The sequence below is a fragment of the Crassostrea angulata genome, chromosome 8 (assembly GCF_025612915.1).
Source record: "Crassostrea angulata isolate pt1a10 chromosome 8, ASM2561291v2, whole genome shotgun sequence".
NCBI lineage: Eukaryota > Metazoa > Mollusca > Bivalvia > Ostreida > Ostreidae > Magallana > Magallana angulata.
In genome coordinates, this window is record NC_069118.1 from 35061556 (window position 1) to 35081052 (window position 19497).

At 36.5% G+C, this 19497-nt stretch overlaps 2 protein-coding genes across 3 annotated transcripts; both read left to right on the top strand.

Moving 5' to 3' along the window:
- The first annotated feature begins 10 nt into the window (after positions 1-10).
- LOC128158485 (mitochondrial tRNA-specific 2-thiouridylase 1-like) lies at positions 11-7367 on the top strand. Its single transcript, XM_052821350.1, has 8 exons — positions 11-147; positions 2220-2385; positions 2699-2883; positions 3085-3257; positions 3385-3438; positions 3528-3594; positions 4991-5097; positions 6252-7367. Exons 1-8 carry the CDS (start codon positions 54-56, stop codon positions 6582-6584), a joined length of 1179 nt encoding a protein of 392 aa, XP_052677310.1. The 5' UTR covers positions 11-53; the 3' UTR covers positions 6585-7367.
- Positions 7368-10311: 2944 nt separating this feature from the next.
- LOC128158486 (haloacid dehalogenase-like hydrolase domain-containing 5) lies at positions 10312-17537 on the top strand. Of its 2 annotated transcripts, none has more exons than XM_052821352.1 (8): positions 10312-10424; positions 14603-14673; positions 15167-15361; positions 15610-15722; positions 15848-15938; positions 16046-16315; positions 16421-16563; positions 16654-17537. In XM_052821352.1, the coding sequence occupies exons 1-8, from the start codon at positions 10400-10402 to the stop codon at positions 17003-17005; spliced, it is 1260 nt and encodes a 419-aa protein (XP_052677312.1). In that variant the 5' UTR covers positions 10312-10399; the 3' UTR covers positions 17006-17537. The 2 variants fall into 2 exon arrangements, with proteins under 2 accessions (XP_052677312.1, XP_052677311.1); XM_052821351.1 differs by lacking the exon at positions 10312-10424 and adding an exon at positions 14314-14469.
- Positions 17538-19497: the final 1960 nt, after the last annotated feature.

Here is a 19497-nt window from a genome sequence, read left to right on the forward strand (position 1 = left end):
TTGAACCAGTTAACACAGAAGAGTTCCAATGAGAATAAAGTGAAAGTGAAAGTATGGTGAAGTCCTTGGCTGGGCTGAGAAGGATTGTGTGCGGTGTGTCAGGAGGAGTTGACAGCGCCGTGTCGGCTTATATACTCAAACAGAAAGGTAACAAAATAACAGAAATATACATCTAAACATGTCTGCATCTCTTGATCAATAGGATTTGACTGGGCAGTAAAAAAATAAGGGGTACACAGAACTGGTACTGTACCAGTTATCGGCTATAAACTAAGAGTTCGGGTTTGTAGCACGCGACTATCCGATATTTTTTAATTCAGACATTTGTTTCGAATAAAGAAAAGAAGGTTTGCTTGAAAACTTTCCTGAATATGATTTAAACAAGAGCTTAAAGGATCATTGTTTACCGCTGATTTACGCCTTTGCACTTTCAGCAGTGGGGGAAGTGAACTCCTTTTGTTTGTACATGTTATATGTATTCAATAATGATATTATATGTCAAATCAAAGAAGGGATAGAATAACATATATCGTATACTTATAGAAAATATATCCTTTTTCGCCCTGTGCGATATAAACAGAAAATTTGCCTACCTATGTGATATAAACCCCTCTCTTGCAATCATCGAATTTATATCACACCCCTTTCTGTTAATCATTGGCTATTATGACGTAGAGTTTGGTATGCGTCGTTCAACTCTGATCTCCGAGGATGATGTCAAAAGGTTACATCAATGTCAACTTGGTATACAAACAGCTGGTGCAAAAATTTCATGGAAGTTTATCAGAGATGGAATATATAGACACGGAGCGGCTTTTTAACAATAATCATTCATCACATGGTTTTTTTTTTTAATGTTTTTTAAATATTTTCTATAAGGATATGATATAAAAATCATGACATGGCAATTTTTATATCGCATCCTATATTAGCCTGAGGTCTCAGCCCAGGAGCCTGACGGTGGCTCTTGGGCTAATATAGGATGTGATATAAAAATTGCCATGTAATAATCTATATATCACAAATAGGTTTTTTAAATTAAATCTCTTTAATTCCGAGAGATTCATAGTGCATTTAACGCCTGATTGCACAAATATATATTGAATAGTCTACGATATTATATAAATAGTGCCTGTTTGGGAGGGTAACAGTTGAAATTGACACCCCGAGAAAACCATTGTCAACCGACGCGAAGCGGAGGTTGACAGTGGTTTTCGAGGGGTGTCAATTTCAACTGTTATCCTCCCAAACAGGCACTATTTATTTTGTTATACTGAATGTCTTTTTTAAAAATTTTAAGAAAATTTTACTGCTTTTATATAGGAATAACGTGAATTCTACAGCGAACCGTACGCGCATAATTTTCGCACATGTAACATTTTTTAATGTTTCCCGTTGCCAAGTGCGTTGCTAACGCTCAGGGTAATAGTAAATATTATTAACTGCGTCTTAACCAATCAGATTTCAGTATTTAACATGAAAGTATAACAATGTGTATTACGGCATTAAAACAAATGGATAATTTTATGAGTTTCGTTTATGTATCATAACCCCTACAACCTTTAGTCTGACCCCAGAAGGGGCATAATTCAAATTTACATTTTGCCGAGAATAAAATCAAAATGTACACAGATTTTACCATGTTATTATCACAAAGCTGATAACTGTTACAGTAAATCGAGAAACTCTGCAAGTACGGGGCATTCTAAAAAACACAAAAACAAGATGTTTTGGGTTCTAAATAATGATATAATCTAACAAATGTGTAAATATGGAGTTCATCATTTGAAGTATGTCAAGCTTTATCCAAAAAATTTCAAGAAATAAGGAAATACGAAAAGAAGACGTTAAATTTTAGGTGATAACCTGTCAATGTCAGTATAAAAGGAGAAAAGGACATAGGCGCTGCACTTCTTAATCAATGTAAAAGGATCTTTATCCCTAGATCTTTACTATAAAATTAACTGTTGATTTTATAGTAAAGTGATGACATATATTTTATGAATGGATTTAAATGGGGTTACCATTAAACATTGGTATAAACCACCCTAATTCTATACATGTTTTCTAAGTTGAAAGAGAGGATGTTGTGTTTTGTTATTCATAAATCATCTACCTAACTTAACAACAGAATCTTTAAGGAATACTAGTACCGGTATCTGAACTTCTGAGAAATAGGCCGCTCTTGCTATAACTTCAATAAATGTTCTATATTTAAGGTTATGAAGTAATTGGAGTTTTTATGAAGAATTGGGATGAGAAAGATGAGGTTGGCCAGTGTATGTCGGACCGTGACATGGAGGATGCTAAATTTGTTTGTCAACACATTGGAATTCCATTTCAGGACGTGAATTTTGTCAAAGATTACTGGAATGAAGTCTTCAGGTATCTTAACTACAGTTTCATCTACACAATAAAACTGTATATTTATTACACTCAAAAAGTTTTGCACCTGCAGTGTAGATATATGTTCTGTGAAAATTTTAATATAAAAATTTTCCTTAGACATGTCAATTCTGTGAGATAAAGATGTTGTCTCCAAATATCAAGAAAAATCACCAGTAAATTTGCTGGTATAATATGATAATATTTTATATTGTAATCAGTCCATTCTTTAACAAGTATCAATCAGAATGGCAATGTGAATATGTGTAAATACTGTAATGTGCAATATGGTAATATTTTATATTTTAATCAGTCCATTCTTAAAGGAGTATCAGAATGGCAACGTTCCAAATCCAGACATTGTATGCAACAGACACATCAAGTTTAATGTGTTTCAAAAATACGCCATGATGCAGTTTTCAGCTGATGCCATGGCAACTGGACACTACGCTCGAACTTCTGTTGGGGAGAACCTATTATTGGGTGATTCTAGTCAGGGTAATCAAAGTAGCTATCAAATCATTATACATCTAGTGATATAGAATTATGACCCACCGTGATAAAGTTAATGCAAGATGAATTAGTTTTGATTTGATATTTTTTGCAACTTTTGTTTTGAAATATAGATTTGTTGAATAATATATTTGCAAGCTGCATATGCAAATATGAAATAACTATTTGGTTCATAATTTTGTTCAGGTGTAAGGTTATTGAGAGCCAAAGACATTTGGAAAGACCAGACATTTTTCTTGTCGCAGATATCCCAGCAGGCTTTGCGTAAAGTGTTGTTCCCTTTGGGAGAGCTTAAGAAATCTGAGGTCAAACAGATTGCCTCGGAGATAGGACTCCAAAGAATAGCCAAGAAAAAAGAGGTCTCAAAGCAACTGTCATTACATGTATTAACAATGAGATGTATATGTATCTGAAAACGATTGAGATTTCATCTACCTGTGATGATTTAGAAGTGTAATCCCCTTTTTTCTGCATCCTTTTTTTTAGAGCATGGGAATCTGCTTCGTTGGTAAACGTGACTTCCCATCATTCATTGGACAGGTGAGGACAGCATGATGACTGACTTTGTCTACAGTGAACTGTTAGAGTTATATACATGTATTCTATCATGGAGATTTGTCAATTTTCAGTATCTAGAGCCAAAACCAGGCAACATAATCCATGTAGAGACAGGAGAGGTGGTGGGCACCCATCAAGGTAATCAGAACAGATCTATTACAGTAGTATACTGTGCATATGGTTATGGTGGGCACCCATCAAGGTAATCAGAACAGATCTATTACAGCAGTATATTGTACATATAGGGGTGGTGGGCACCCATCAAGGTAATCAGAACAGATCTATTACAGCAGTATACTGTACATATAGAGGTGGTGGGCACCCATCAAGGTAATCAGAACAGATCTATTACAGCAGTATATTGTACATATAGAGGTGGTGGGCACCCATCAAGGTAATCAGAACAGATCTATTACAGCAGTATATTGTACATATAGAGGTGGTGGGCACCCATCAAGGTAATCAGAACAAGTCTATTACAGCAGTATATTGTACATATAGAGGTGGTGGGCACCCATCAAGGTAATCAGAACAGATCTATTACAGCAGTATATTGTACATATAGAGGTGGTGGGCACCCATCAAGGTAATCAGAACAAGTCTATTACAGCAGTATATTGTACATATAGAGGTGGTGGGCACCCATCAAGGTAATCAGAACAGATTTATTACAGCAGTATACTGTATATATAGGGGTGGTGGGCACCCATCAAGGTAATCAGAACAGATCTATTACAGTAGTATACTGTACATATAGAGGTGGTGGGCACCCATCAAGGTAATCAGAACAGATTTATTACAGCAGTATATTGTACATATAGGGGTGGTGGGCACCCATCAAGGTAATCAGAACAGATTTATTACAGTAGTATACTGTATATATAGGGGTGGTGGGCACCCATCAAGGTAATCAGAACAGATTTATTACAGTAGTATACTGTATATATAGGGGTGGTGGGCACCCATCAAGGTAATCAGAACAGATTTATTACAGCAGTATACTGTATATATAGGGGTGGTGGGCACCCATCAAGGTAATCAGAACAGATCTATTACAGTAATATACTGTACATATAGGGGTGGTGGGCACCCATCAAGGTAATCAGAACAGATCTATTACAGCAGTATATTGTACATATAGAGGTGGTGGGCACCCATCAAGGTAATCAGAACAGATCTATTACAGTAATATACTGTACATGTAGGGGTGGTGGGCACCCATCAAGGTAATCAGAACAGATCTATTACAGCAGTATATTGTACATATAGAGGTGGTGGGCACCCATCAAGGTAATCAGAACAGATCTATTACAGCAGTATACTGTATATATAGGGGTGGTGGGCACCCATCAAGGTAATCAGAACAGATCTATTACAGCAGTATACTGTGCATATAGAGGTGACCATACCTATGTAGCATAGATTAGGTCTATAATGCTACATCATATGATGACTTGATTGCTTCTGTTTTGGGTCTTTAAATTCTGTGACTTCTAGTTGTTGTCACATTTTACAAATGGTTTTCTTTTTGCAGGCATTCATCATTACACCCTGGGACAAAAGCTTATCCATGTAAATCATGGTCGATTTGGAAAATGTTATATAGTGGATAAAAATAACATTACTCAGGACATTATAATAGTAAGTTATAAAACCTGTTAAATAATAGATAAATTATTTTACTGAAGTATTTTAAGATAATCTACAGTTGTTAAACCAACTGGAATCTGTTTTCATCCATCACCATGTGTCATCTGTACTGTGTGTCAAACAGACAAATAAAGTACATGGTTTTAAAAATCAAGGGGGTCTCTACCAAAATTATGAAATACTTGACCCCAGGGTAAGGAACTCTGGTTTACCGGGGCTCTGGTGTTAGGGAGGGGCTCTCTTGGTCATTAATTTACATATAATGAATGTGCATTTATTCTAAAAATCGATCCTCTCTACTCCTGACATCTAACATGTGAAATAGCTGAGGATATGGTAAAAACTCGTAATGATTACCATGAAAGCTAGTACATGTACAACCTAAATTATGAAACTCTTTGTCCCTTGGTCAAAGGCTCCAGAGTCAGTATATAGGGCTATTTTTTTTTTTATTTATAATCAAAATTCTTCTTTTGTATATATAGGGCAAATTTTATTGATATTTATTCCATTTCATAATTGTTATTTCTCATGGTAAGGATGCATCATACTGACGATAAAGAAAATACCATAAAGACCAAAAATTATATGCTTGTGCACAAATAGTGTCAGAAAAAGTAAACATATCTTTAGTAAGCAAACATCATAAATATTCTACTATAAATCAGAGTTTTGTTTGATTCCTCTTGATTGAAGGGTGTGAATAGACCAGGTACTAGTAATTTAAAGGCAGTGCTTTATTTTTTTAGTGTTTCAGGAAAATTCTATGAGTGTAATGTAAGGTTTCACCCCAGTATTAAATTTTACTTGTATATATTCTTACCAAAGCTATGCAACTTTAGATACGGGTATAAAGTTTAAAACAACATTATGGAAAAATCCCCCTTTACATGCTTTAAAACAATACTTACTAAACAATTTAGTAGCAATAAACTAAAAGTCATCCACAAAGGCACAAGAGTTTGTTTAGGGTACATGAAAATTACACATGCTTGAAAATCAAGCCTGGGCCCCTTTTTACCCCCTCTTCTGAAATTTTCATAAGGACTGTGAACTTAAGTATCACTTATTAATGTTAAGATTTTGGAAAGTGCATTTGTGTCGTAACTGTTGATGATTTTAATTTCTTTTTTTGTGTCTGATAGGCCCCAGGAACAAACCATCCATCATTATTTAATCAGGAATTTTTTGCAAAAGTTCCGTCATGGATTTGCGAGGAGCCGCCTGGATTCAGTGACGGGAGAGTGTGTCGTCTACAGTGTAGGATACAAAGGATAGAAGCATCGATTCCCTGCACTGTTTCTAGGTGTGGTGAGGACCAAGTGATAGTGACACTGGAGGAACCCCTCCGAGCCATCACCCCCGGGCAGTATGGGGTGTTCTATGATGGAGAGGAGTGTCTGGGGAGTGGGGTCATCACTAGAAGGGGCCCCTCCCTGTATGAATTACAGCAGGAGAAGAGGACAGCACAACAATGAGGGGCCCCTCTCCTTATGTAGTCCATCAGAACAAGAGGACAATACAACAGTGAGGGGCCCCTCTCCTTATGTAGTCCATCAGGACAAGAGGACAATACAACAGTGAGGGGCCCCTCTCCTTATGTAGTCCATCAGGACAAGAGGACAATACAACAGTGAGGGGCCCCTCTCCTTATGGAGTCCATCAGGACATGAGGACAATACAACAGTGAGGACTGTACTGACCAGCTCCGTACATAAAATTTGTGAAAGTCTGATTTATATGTTTTCTGCTGTTATATTAAAACAATATTCCAGTACAATTACATTTTGGATCCTGACTGAGGAATTACGGGTAATAGGTGTGTATCTTAATACACAGATTGAGATGTACATGAATATACTCACTGGTACTTTAGAGAATGGGCACAATGTTGTCAGGCGTTGGTAGTGGGGAAGACCTAGCTGTGAAAACTGTTGAATATTGAGAGAGTATACTGGTTTATATATTTTTAAATATCAATAAAATATTAAATAGTGGGTAACATGTATACATTTGGGTTTCAAATAACGGTATCAAAGCTTGGTACTGTCTGATATTAGAATATTAAAATTTTTAAAAGTATTCCTCTGATACATAAGGAGATTTCTTAATTAAGGGTTTTAGTAAAATCTAATGCAAGGAACATAACTCTGATAAACTTGTTCAAAAAGACTTTTTTCCCTGCACTCGTGTAACCTTTTCTTTAACTGAATTTCTTAAGCTAATTTAGTTATTGTTTATATTAAATCTATGCCAAGAATTCCGCAATACTTTTTGAATAGCTGAGCATAGAAAGATGCTGTAATTGATTGCTGATTCTACAGTGTCCTTAAATGTTTTAATATAAGAATGAATAAATTCTCTTTTGAGCTTATACCAAGGAACAATAATTGTATCACTAATAATCTATTAGGAATGAAAGAAAATGAAAAAGTGAAATTTGACTCTCATTTAAATAGTAAACACGATGAATTACCAGTACATGAATATGTTAAAGATGTTATTTTCTACTTCAAAATATTTACTATTATAATTAGAATTTTTCATGTCAAATGTCTAAAATCAGTTTGTCCAATGAAAGTCAACATACAAAGCATCAACGCAACATCTACACAATTTTTTCTTGGTACAGGGCTCCCAAACAGGAACAGTCAACTAGTATGCATGTGCCTGGGTGACAAAGGTCCCAAAAAAAAACAACAATCAACCAGTAAACCCGCCAACAACCGAATGTATATGTTCTACTAGTGACCCCCCCCCCCCAATAAAAAAAAAACAAAGACAAAACACCCCCTCCCCCTAAAAAAAAAAGAAAGAAGAAAAGAAAGAGACCAAAAATAAATCAATAAACACATAAATTAAAAAGTGAACCAGCTTGACTACAAAGGGTTCATCAGTCTTTCTGTGTCCTTGCTAAAAATGTCCTCTATAGAGACTATAAACACAATGTTTTTGTCTTTTTATCGCTTCATAAGATACATACAGAAGGGAGTCGGTGGCGGTCCGGATCCCCATGGAAAATTCAAATTTATTAGATTAGCATAGTAGTTCCCAAAATTGGCCTCGAACTCACTCCCCCCCCCCCCCCCGAAAGCAGGATTATCCCTCAGAGCTTATGCCTTTATCTGATTATTGCTGGATTTTAAATATTATTTGTTAAACATACAAGGTATATTGATTTCAGAGATTAGACACCAAAGACCAAAACTGTGCATATCATAGGCTAAAATAGCAAAGCAAGAAAAACATTTGAGATAGGATTCTTGTTCAAGGGAAATTTAAGGTCCACGTTTACTTTCCTTTAACCTAAAATTCAAGACGGCTGGGTAGTTGTTGCCAGCGTTAGACTATAATAATTTTATTAAGAAGAAGAGCTATGTTCAAACGGACAGGAAAATGTTCACATTTTAAAGCTAAAATTAGGGTTTTTTATTTACTAAATAATAGTAAATGGCTAGAGAAATCATCGACAGAGTTAAGGTCAACCTATAGGGCAGCCTCCTTAAACTCTTGTTCCAGTCTTCTCGTTCTCACATGTACATTTTTGTTTTATAGAAAGACAAAGAATCTTCTCGGACTTTTCCTGTAGAGCTCGGTAAAAAAAAACTTCGAATTAAATTACCTTCAGCAATGTTGAAAATTAATTGTAAAATATTAATATGATGAAAGAATGAATTTTGTTAAATTTTTACATAATTATGTAAACAGATGGCGTTTGTTGAAAGTTTCTAGAATAGTTTATGGGGAAAAATTCCCCTAATTTGTAAATAAGTAAATGGCGTTTGTTGACAGTTTCTAGAACAGTTTATTGAACCCCCCCCCCCTCCCCCATTTATAAATCAGTAAATGACGTTTGTTGAAAATCTAGAATAGTCTATTAAAATTAATAACACATTGGAATTAGATATCAAGTTTTAAAAAATATATTTAACACTTTTTGTAAGCTAAACAGTTGGTATTCAAAACGCGAAATAGTGGATTTTGTAGTAAATGCCACAGTCAGTATAATGTACATGTATGTAATTATAAGAAAGGGTAATATATACAATGAAGTTCCACCAATGTAAATCTTTGAAGTTTGAGACATTTTTAAGTCATCAAGCTTTAATTGCATATAAAGTGATTTCTTGGATGATCGAATCGATGTCATTTAATTATAAGTTTTAAAACATTAATTGTTCAATCCACATGTGGCATATTGTAGCATCTTTGTATCGATAATGTCTAAGTAAAATATTTACGAAAATAAAAAAAATAAAAGTTCAAAGAAAAAAAAATTTAATTATGAAGTTAGAGGCGAACGTAGCAAAGCCTAATGATATTGTATTTATGACATATGCATTGCAAGTAATTAATTAAATGGTATTAATTACAAGAAAGGGGAGATGGGGGCCTTCAAACTGTACCGTGTATCCACTGCTAACGAAGATATCAGTGTTCAGGTCAAGGTATGGATCAACTTTTAAATAAATACTAGTGTGCGATGTCACCAATATAAAACAAATACAGATGTAGCTGATACAGGTGATAACAAACTGGTCTTTATTGTTTAAAACTATATTTACTCATATTACAGGTATAATTATACTTAAAAGGTCTATTTTTTGTATTGGTGACGGGAGATGTATGTCGCTCACGTGACGAGGCCTTTTCAAAAAGGTTAAAAATCCTTTTGCAAAGGCTCTGGACACTCTTAAATATAATAACTATACAGAGTGCATGATAGATTTATTTTGATATTGAGACTAGTATGTTATATTTCAGTTGTATATACTTATAAAACATGCGCCTATATGGTTAAATAATTCGAAGACATTGGTTTTGGACCTGTTCGTGAACACAAACGTTTGTAAATAGGCCATTCTAAATAAAGAATCCTATAGACGTGATCGGGATTTGAAGATAACATATTGTTTGTTTTTATTCTTTTAAAAATGTATCACTTTCAGGTATAAATGCCACAGTCGCCTTGACTCGTTCTCTCTTGGGAACAAGGCGAATTCCTAAAGCTAAAAAGGAAATGTTTTCCTTTACGTCATCTTATGTGCACAAATCATGAGGCATAATGTAATGAACGTATATATATATATACAGATCATTAGAATATTATTTTTATTATTAAAAAAAATAAACAAAGCTAGGTTATCTAGACCCCCGGAAATCTTGGTATTGAGATGACCTGCTCTATATCTAAAGTCACGCATTCAATGTGTGGTTGGGTTCATCGGTCGACCCCCGTATAAAAGCCCTCAGATTCCCGCTGGATCTGAATCCCACCGCCCAGCCCCTGGATATGTTGTCTGTACGTGTTTTAGGAGGTATGTAAACCCTTTAAGAACGCACCCTATTCTCTAGATTAACCGAGAGCGGGCGATATATATAGATATATACATTAAGACATCGTTGTGTACTAGGCATAGTCTATCTATATATATAAAACATCTTATATGCAGTCCGTGTGCATAGGTTCTATTTAATTACGCACATGTGAACAGAATTGTTTATTTCAATAACTCACGACGCAGATTTTCTAATGACAAAACGGTCATTAAAAGCTAAAATGTATGAAAAAGACCTTGCACGTGACAGCCGAACCTCAACTTGCACTGGCAGCGGCGCAATAATCTTTTAATACATTGAAAAATATATCCTATTTCTTCTAAATAATTCATCATAAAATTTATGATTATAATATTGTTATTATTTCAGCGGCATACGATGAATTAACCAGAATTGTTTATTTATTCATATTTATGTAAATATTATATTTATTTGATAAAGAATCATTCCATGAGTATTTTGAGGCTATCAAATACGGTCGGGGTGATCAAATCCAATAAAACCCGAAGGGATTTATGATAGATTTGATTACGCCTGACCGTATTTTATCACCTCATAATTTCAAAAGAATGATTCCTTATTACTTTTATTAATACAATTTTCAGCAATTATACGATTAAATATTAAAATAGTCATTGATGAAATGCATTGAACTATCCGTTACAAAATTGATTCATTTTTTATCAAAGACAAAGACACTGGAAAATGTAAGTATTAAATAGTACATAGATCTATTTTCATTCACCCTCTCACCTTTGAAATATGCACAGGGTCATTAAACTGAAAGTTCCAACCGTAAATGCATGATGTACTTTAAAAAGTATTTTTTTTTTCATAATCATACATCGAAAACACAAATGTTTGTTGATATCAATTGCAGACATTTTTACAATGAAAAAACATATATTTTATTTTCATATCTATATCTGAAAAAGTATATTCATGGTCATTTTCGGACAAGTGCTAACTTATTGACCTGTGAAATGGGACACATAGGACTTATTCATGAAATCAATTTGTGGCCTTGAATTCAGTAGATAAGAATTTCTCGGGACAGTATGAATTTTAAGGCCAAATAGATTATAGTTAGTTGAACCCCCCCCCCCCCCCCCCCCCCCCGTAAGTACAATGTATATACATGTATATGATACTGATGTCTACGTGTCAGGTGACAAGCTCATTAATTGTCCTAATTACACCTCATGATCGTGATTCATCCACCCAAGACAAGAAACGGGGCAATCACCAGTAGCAAGCATCATTACGTGATGTCATAATGCACGTGAAAGCTTTGGAAAACCAGTTGTTTTAAACTTTCTGTTACGAGGATAATTAGTGAAAGATTGCGATTTCCTCTATCTTGTAAATTAATGTAATTATGATATCTAATATTAATATGCATTCCTGCAATCTTTGTTTGCTGTGATGTCTGGAGTGACAAAGTGCAGGCGACAGTAAATACAGTCATAATGGTGACAAGGGGACGTCTGCGTATACCCCGCGTTATCACCACGCAGACGACAACTGTCGTACCCATATCGAGGAGTGACCTTGCTGCACACACTCTAATCTGTCGTCAATACAGCAAAATATTATCAAGCATGTTGTTGTTTTTATCTTATTTAGTTTGTTATGGAATTTCGACTCAACCTAAACTTTGGTGATGAAATCAGGAAACTGGATGCCTTGAGTTTTGTTTAATGAACTTTGTCTAATTAATTTTGACTAATTAACTTTGGTGATCCTTTTAGTCCTCGGGGTGCATGATATTGATAAACAAAAGTACTAGAACTTGAAGGATACCTATGTAAAGGCGAGAAATACACATCAAATTGTCACAGATATTGGAAAGAAACGGATTACAGTCTCGGCTATCCAAAATTGCATCGCAACAAGAAGATCTTAATCTTTACCACTGGCGAACTCTTAGAAGAACTGTCCCAAAGGCGAGGGCGCAAGTCCAGACCAAACACAGTCATGGTCAAATAAACCTCATTCTGATTACACTATCTTTGATATGTGTTCAAATATTAATCCTTTTATTACATAAAAACAAACTGACAAACTTTTACCTTTACGCACTGTCAGCAAGTGTTTCGGACGACGAAATAAACGCGCGATATGTACTTATTCGACGATAAAAGGGAAAACAGAGAGCCATATTATATCATGTTTTCATTTCATATCTTGATTCACAAACGTGCAATATTACAGCATACAAACATGCTATATCATTTAATTATATAACATTATTTTTTTCCTTCTACTTAAAATTTACAAAGAACATTTTCTCAAACTGCATGGTTATTTATTCTGTAATTTACACAAGAAATATATGTAGTCAATCAATTCAAGTAATAATAATCAGACACTTAAATTCACCTTTATTAAACCCTTGTAAACAAACGGGAACAAATATTGTGATATTATACCACACACTTACATACGTACATAAGAGATTATGTTATTGTTTACATCTACAATTGTTTTCATGACGACTGTGGTTGAATTACTTATGTAAAAACCCGTTTGGGCGACAAAAATAAACTGTTTTAATTTCTTTTTGTTGTGAGCAAGAAAATGAAGACCTATTTTTATTCAGCTAAAGAATGCGTTAAAAAAGTCCGTACTAAACAAATAAAGAGAAAAAATGAGAGAGAGAGAGAGAGAGAGAGAGAGAGAGAGAGAGAGAGAGAGAGAGAGATGTAACCCAATTTCACATCACAATACTGATCGACCAAATATATAAATATTCATGAAATAAATGGACAGCTTGTTAGAACTAAACTCGTAAATTACATAACTTAGCCGAAACTAAATATTGCCGGAATCTACTGAATCGAGAAATTTCCATACGAAATTCAAAAGTAAACAACATTATTTTAATGCAGATAAGAAAGCAGCAAAAACCGACCATAAAGTGCAACTGACGTCATAAACCACGTGGATTTGTTTACATCCTCTTTTCACGTGCTCATGTTGTGTTCCCGATTTCGACCAGAGGGGAATTCCAAGGTTCTAAAGGAGTTCCATGCTGGATCGGCGTGATTACTGATAAATCAGACACAGAGAGCCTGACCTGCTCTCTCTCGAGACTTCACATGTTACTCAACGTGCACCCTACATCTACCACTGCCTTGGTTTACTGATCTAAATTCGTCTTACGTAGTGTGGGCCTTGAATATAATCTATCCATATTATGACTGGCCTTTCCTTCTGAATAAATTGTTATGTGGGATTTTTTAGAGGCTCGATGATCGTGCATATAACTATTCAAAGTCCCCTTGATTATGAACTTGTGTTTTCATTAAAATGTACAATTTATAATGATTGCATCTATTGCATATAATGAGTGTATGCGCGCTCTTGAAGATCTTTAAAAAAAAAAATTTTATAAATCACTAAAAATGATTCATGTCCTTAATTTTTCATAATTCAAACTACTGACATAGTGTCTGCATGCTTAAAATTTTTTTCGCATAATCATTTAATTCATTTCCTTTTTATGAAACCCACAATTTTGGTCTTATTAATAAACACATGAAGTGATATATTGTCCTATTTTACTGTATAAATCTATTTATATCTGTGAACTTTAATTTACACGTCAACAATCAAATTACACAAACACAACGCAACATCTGTTGTGAGCACTGAATTAATCATAGATAAATGAATAAAAAAAATCACAAACAACAAAATAATAAACAGCAAAAAATGCGGTCAGACATGTAACGCAGTTCGTGGCAAATAAACATGATAATTCTACAAACAATTTTTTTTCGGCACCGTGACCGGAGTTTGATAGTTGACCTACATTAGGGGAGAGAGTTTTGACCCTGAGTTATGAACGACCCGAGCGCTGGGTTGTTTCACCCAATGAAATGATTTGCACTTACTACGCCGATTCAAAACTCTATAAAAACCAGAACTCGACACTGGCCAGCAGTAGTATAAGACAGAAGCATTAATACAACAACATGTTAATCTCCAGAATTCGTCACGAGTCGGGATATTCTACAGGTGATTCAGTTGTTTGGGGAAAAAATATTTGATACAGATAGCTGGCTGCTTCAGGGGATATACCCGGTATACACCAGGGAAGCATAGAACTTGATGCTTTCTTCATCTTGATTTATTTTGCTTTTTCTTGTAGACGGCTCCGAGAGCAGCGGGACCGATTTCTACCTGAATGACAACTTGGAGGAGACCTTGAAATCATCACAGGTAATTCGATCAATTTTGCTGTGTATATATGATAAAATATCTTGAATTCAAAATGATTCTAGTAACTTATGAAAACTTTGTTGTTTTCATATTTGAATTAATTTACCAATAGTAAATTAACTAATTTATTTGCCGCTGTTGTTTCATAACATTTCACCGTTTGTGAAAAAAAAATCCGCATGGCAATGTTTGTAAACAAAGTTCAGTCACGTGGTTTTGTTTTCTTTCCGGTTAAAGCGAAATTTAGGCCAGTAGAGTAACATTCGCCTGCCGATGGGTATTCTAACGAAAAGATCCCTAAAAATGGGATATTGCATAAGTTATTTTTTGAAGCTAAGTAGACAATTGTCTCATGTCAATATTAAATACACAGTAGGTGCATCAATATTTGCATTACTGGCGTCAATAGACGTTATAATGTGACAGTTATACAGAATTATCACGATACACTGAATCGGTTGTTTATAACGGGGTTATCCATTCTCCTCCACAGCCAGATTTCGGTATACTGTTTGACGTGGACGGGGTGTTAGCCCGGGGGACGAACCCCCTGGAGCCCGCCGTGAAGGCCCTCAAGCTGCTGCAGGATGAGGAGGGGAACCTGAAAGTCCCCGTGGCCTTCGTCACTAACGCCTGCAACAGGAGCGAGGACAAAGCCAGGCAGATCAGCAAGTGGTTCAACGTACAGGTCAGTGTTATAGGCCACTGTCAACCTCTATTGATAAACTTGTGGCTAGATCTATTTATATCTCTTAAAATTTGTTTTTTCTCCTGAAAAATATTACATCTTTTCCCTTTTATATTCATGCAACAGTGTGGTTGTATAGTTACATTTATAAGTACATTGTTAAACGTTGTATGTGCATTGTAAAGGTCCTATCTGGCACTATGTAACTCATTAAAATCACCCCCTTAATCATACTCACAATTTGATAGGTTTTACCGGATATGGTTATCCACGCACCAACTCCTGCCAAATTATTGACCGAGTTCCACGACAAGCACGTGCTGGTCATCGGTCAAGAGCATCGCAGAGACATTGCCCTTGAGTATCCTTTCTATTTCAAGTTTAAAACAAATCAATCTTGACTTACATGTACATAAGGTATAAATATGTGATAAATTGTACAGCATGATTTGACAGTGCACTACGTTTATTCCTTGATGACGTCAGTATCGGTTTTACAAAAGTCTGTACGATTGAAGACATTCAGAAAGCTTACCCATTCCTGGACATGGTGGACCACGATAACAGAAAACGCGTGGTGAGAACGATTTTACATGAAATTCTAATAGTTATCAAATACATAACGGTCATGTTTAATTGTTTAGCAATGTAGATATTCATTCTGTATGTATGTTCATTGTGTAGGCTGCCGGGACGTACCACGACGACCCATCCTTCCCCAGGGTAGAGGCGATCCTGATGATCGGGGAGCCCAAACTATGGGAGACCAACCTCCAGCTGCTGATCGACCTCCTACTGACTGAAGGCAAGCCCACCCGGGCGCCCTCCTCTATCATGGGCGTCAAACCGCTGCCGATCATCGCCTGCAATATGGATTTGGTATTCATGGACCGTGCCTGTATGCCGCGATTCGGCCATGGCTCGTTCCTGCTATGTCTGGAAAGCTTATACAAGGTACGGACACCATTCTTCATGGATACTTCTAGATACATAAGATCTTCAAATAAGTCAATTTTATAGTAATGGATTTATATATAACAAATTTGTATCCTCTTTTAGAAAATTACGGGTCGTGAGTTGGACTACACAGCGCTGATCGGGAAGCCTTGTGAAATAACCTACAGGTACGCTGAGCACTGCATTGCAGACGTTGCCCAGAAACTAGGAATCCAAAACCCAATAAAGAAGCTGTACTTTATCGGGTAAGAAACAATTTCTATTCTTTTGTTTTTGCGAGTTTTTATTCTGAAATTCTCTACCGGGAATAATGGAATCCATGTATGCTATTTCAGTGATAACCCATCTGTGGATATAGTGGGGGCCAACCTGTACCACCGCTTTCTGCGAAGACAGTCGGAATGTATCGACAATGAAGAAGTGAACTACCTCCCTCGCTCCAGATCCATTCCAAACAACTCTCACCTCTACCAACAGACGGTGCTAGCCATGGAGAGCCTTCTTGTGGGCACCGGGGTCTACAAACCGGAAGAGGAAGAGTCGTCTGATGATGACGTCGATATCTATCATGGACACCGTGACATTGAAAACGAACCGGAACTCGCCAAACCCTCCAAATTTGTGATTGACGTGTACCACGGCATTCGACATATTCTTGATAAAGAGAACTTTTCTGTAAAGACTTAGTCGCTCGGTCATCGACAAAGGGAAACCGTGATCTGAATGAATGCTTGTGCAAATGTACCTCTGAATGCAAAATCGAAAAATAGGGCATACATGTATTATGTAGTAGTTTATTTATTTACTTTGTGATGTTGACTTATTGAGACAGACCAGTCTATAAATCAGTGTTGTGACACGTTAATGGTGACAGCCTCGTCTTTGTACCAGACATTGCATGTGTGACTGTGAATTGAAAACGGTAGTAATGGGAAAGACACGTTTATACATGTATAGGACTTGACAAAACGTGACATAATGGTACAAGTATACATGTATATGACATAGGAGGGATAAAACATGTGGTATAATGGTACAATTATACATGTTAATGACTTGGAAGGGGTAAGACGTGATAAATTAGTACAATATACGTACATGTATATGATTATATATATTGTTTGTTCTCTATTTTATTTATAATATAAGTTTTTTTACGTGATTTTTTTTACCCTCATTATGTACTTTGAAATATGAATAAAATAATTTTTTGAATGAATGGTTTTTTTGTGTTATTATTTTGCTTACTGTCTAAAGTTCAGTGTGAAATAGTTATAGAGAAATGATCGACCACAGATACAAAGGACCTCCACGTCGGAGAATGAGCTAGCCAAGGACTGACTACAGTTTAGGCATGGCATCTTATTATTAATTGCAATTTACTAAAGTCAACCATTGGAGTGAAATGTGTTGGCAGTTACTGTCTTGATTTATTAGCGTAAACAATTTAAAACATTTCTAAATGGAAATAAACCATGCTATAGTTCGAAAAAATCTCTTGTTCATTACTTATATAGATAGAATCAAAAGCAATTGTATTTTAATCCATATCTAACTTAATTTGGTGACCTTATCGAATGTAAACTATAGATGTGGAGCAAATGAACAAGATACAGTATATAGTAACACGATCCGAAGTTACCTACCGACTTTTTTGAAGAAAAAACCCACAAGAAACAAAATGCCCACATAGATAGGTGCCTGTACTAGTAGTATTGTAATAATGAGATCCGCCACCTTAAATTCTTTTCATGATATTCAGACACTACCGAGTACCGTTAATTCAGAAAATGTATTTTGAACTTAAAATAATGCATAAAAGGTATATCAAATATATGTAAATGTAGGTATAGTGGTAGTCAGTTTTTCACACTGTAAAATTTCCATTTTACAAACTCAATTACATGTATTTGTAATTCATAGAAAAATGACATTGCCTAATAAAATTTCAAAAAGTCAACTCACAGTCAATCAATCGGTGAACTCTCCCATGTAGAAATAGACAACAGTTATTTTGACAATATCAAATTAAATGTCGCTTATAACAATCTCATATAAATCAATCAGCGGACATCAACTACATATTTAATTAATATTCTCAACTATATAAACACAACAGATCAGCGAACACTAATCACTCGGCTCTACCCTACTTCCCGAGGCCTTCCGACTGTGCAAATACAGATACGCTTGATCGGTGAATACTTCTTACTAGTCTGGGGGACACCGTTATCGGTGAACACTACTCACTGGGCTAGGGACGGCAGATCTAGCTTAGTTCCAGAGGCCTTCCGATTGTACAAGCACATCGGAAGGCCTCATACCCAGGGTACACCTGTTCAGTGAACACTACTCACTGGGCTAGGGATAGCCTGATCGGTGAACACTACTCACCTCGCATGGGACACTTGATCTAGCCTGGCTCCCGATGCCTCCCGATTGTGCAGGACATCGGAAGGCCTCGGAACCCAGGGTACGCTTGTTCAGTGAACACTACTCACTGGGCTAGGGACAGCCTGATCGGTGAACACTACTCACCTCGCTTGGGACAGTCGATCTAGCCTGGCTCCCGATGCCTCCCGATTGTGCAGGACATCGGAAGGCCTCGGACCCCAGGGTACGCTTGTTCAGTGAACACTACTCACTGGGCTATGGAAAGCCATATCGGTGAACACTACTCACCTCGCATGGGACAGTCGATCTAGCCTGGCTCCCGATGCCTTCCGATTGTGCAGGACATCGGAAGGCCTCGGAACCCAGGGTACACCTGTTCAGTGAACACTACTCACTGGGCTAGGGATAGCCTGATCGGTGAACACTTCTCACCTCGCATGGGACACTCGATATAGGCTGGCTCCCGATGCCTCCCGATTGAGCAAGCACATCGGAAGGCCTCGGAACCCAAGGTACACCTGTTCAGTGAACACTACTCACTGGGCTAGGGACAGCCTGATCGGTGAACACTACTCACCTCGCATGGGACACTCGATATAGGCTGGCTCCCGATGCCTCCCGATTGAGCAAGCACATCGGAAGGCCTCGGAACCCAGGGTAAGCTTGTTCAGTGAACACTACTCACTGGGCTAGGGATAGCCTGTTCGGTGAACACTACTCACCTCGCATGGGACAGTCGATCTAGCCTGGCTCCCGATGCCTCCCGATTGTGCTAGGACATCGGA

Coding starts and splice junctions, on each gene's coding strand:
- LOC128158486 (XM_052821351.1), top strand. CDS start 14,427: ATGTTAATCTCCAGAATTCGTCACGAGTCGGGATATTCTACAG. Junction 15,939..16,045: donor ACGATAACAGAAAACGCGTG/GTGAGAACGATT, acceptor TTCATTGTGTAG/GCTGCCGGGACGTACCACGA. Junction 16,564..16,653: donor AAGAAGCTGTACTTTATCGG/GTAAGAAACAAT, acceptor ATGCTATTTCAG/TGATAACCCATCTGTGGATA.
- LOC128158485 (XM_052821350.1), top strand. CDS start 54: ATGGTGAAGTCCTTGGCTGGGCTGAGAAGGATTGTGTGCGGTGTGTCA. Junction 2,884..3,084: donor ATTGGGTGATTCTAGTCAGG/GTAATCAAAGTA, acceptor AATTTTGTTCAG/GTGTAAGGTTATTGAGAGCC. Junction 3,595..4,990: donor GGTGGTGGGCACCCATCAAG/GTAATCAGAACA, acceptor TTCTTTTTGCAG/GCATTCATCATTACACCCTG.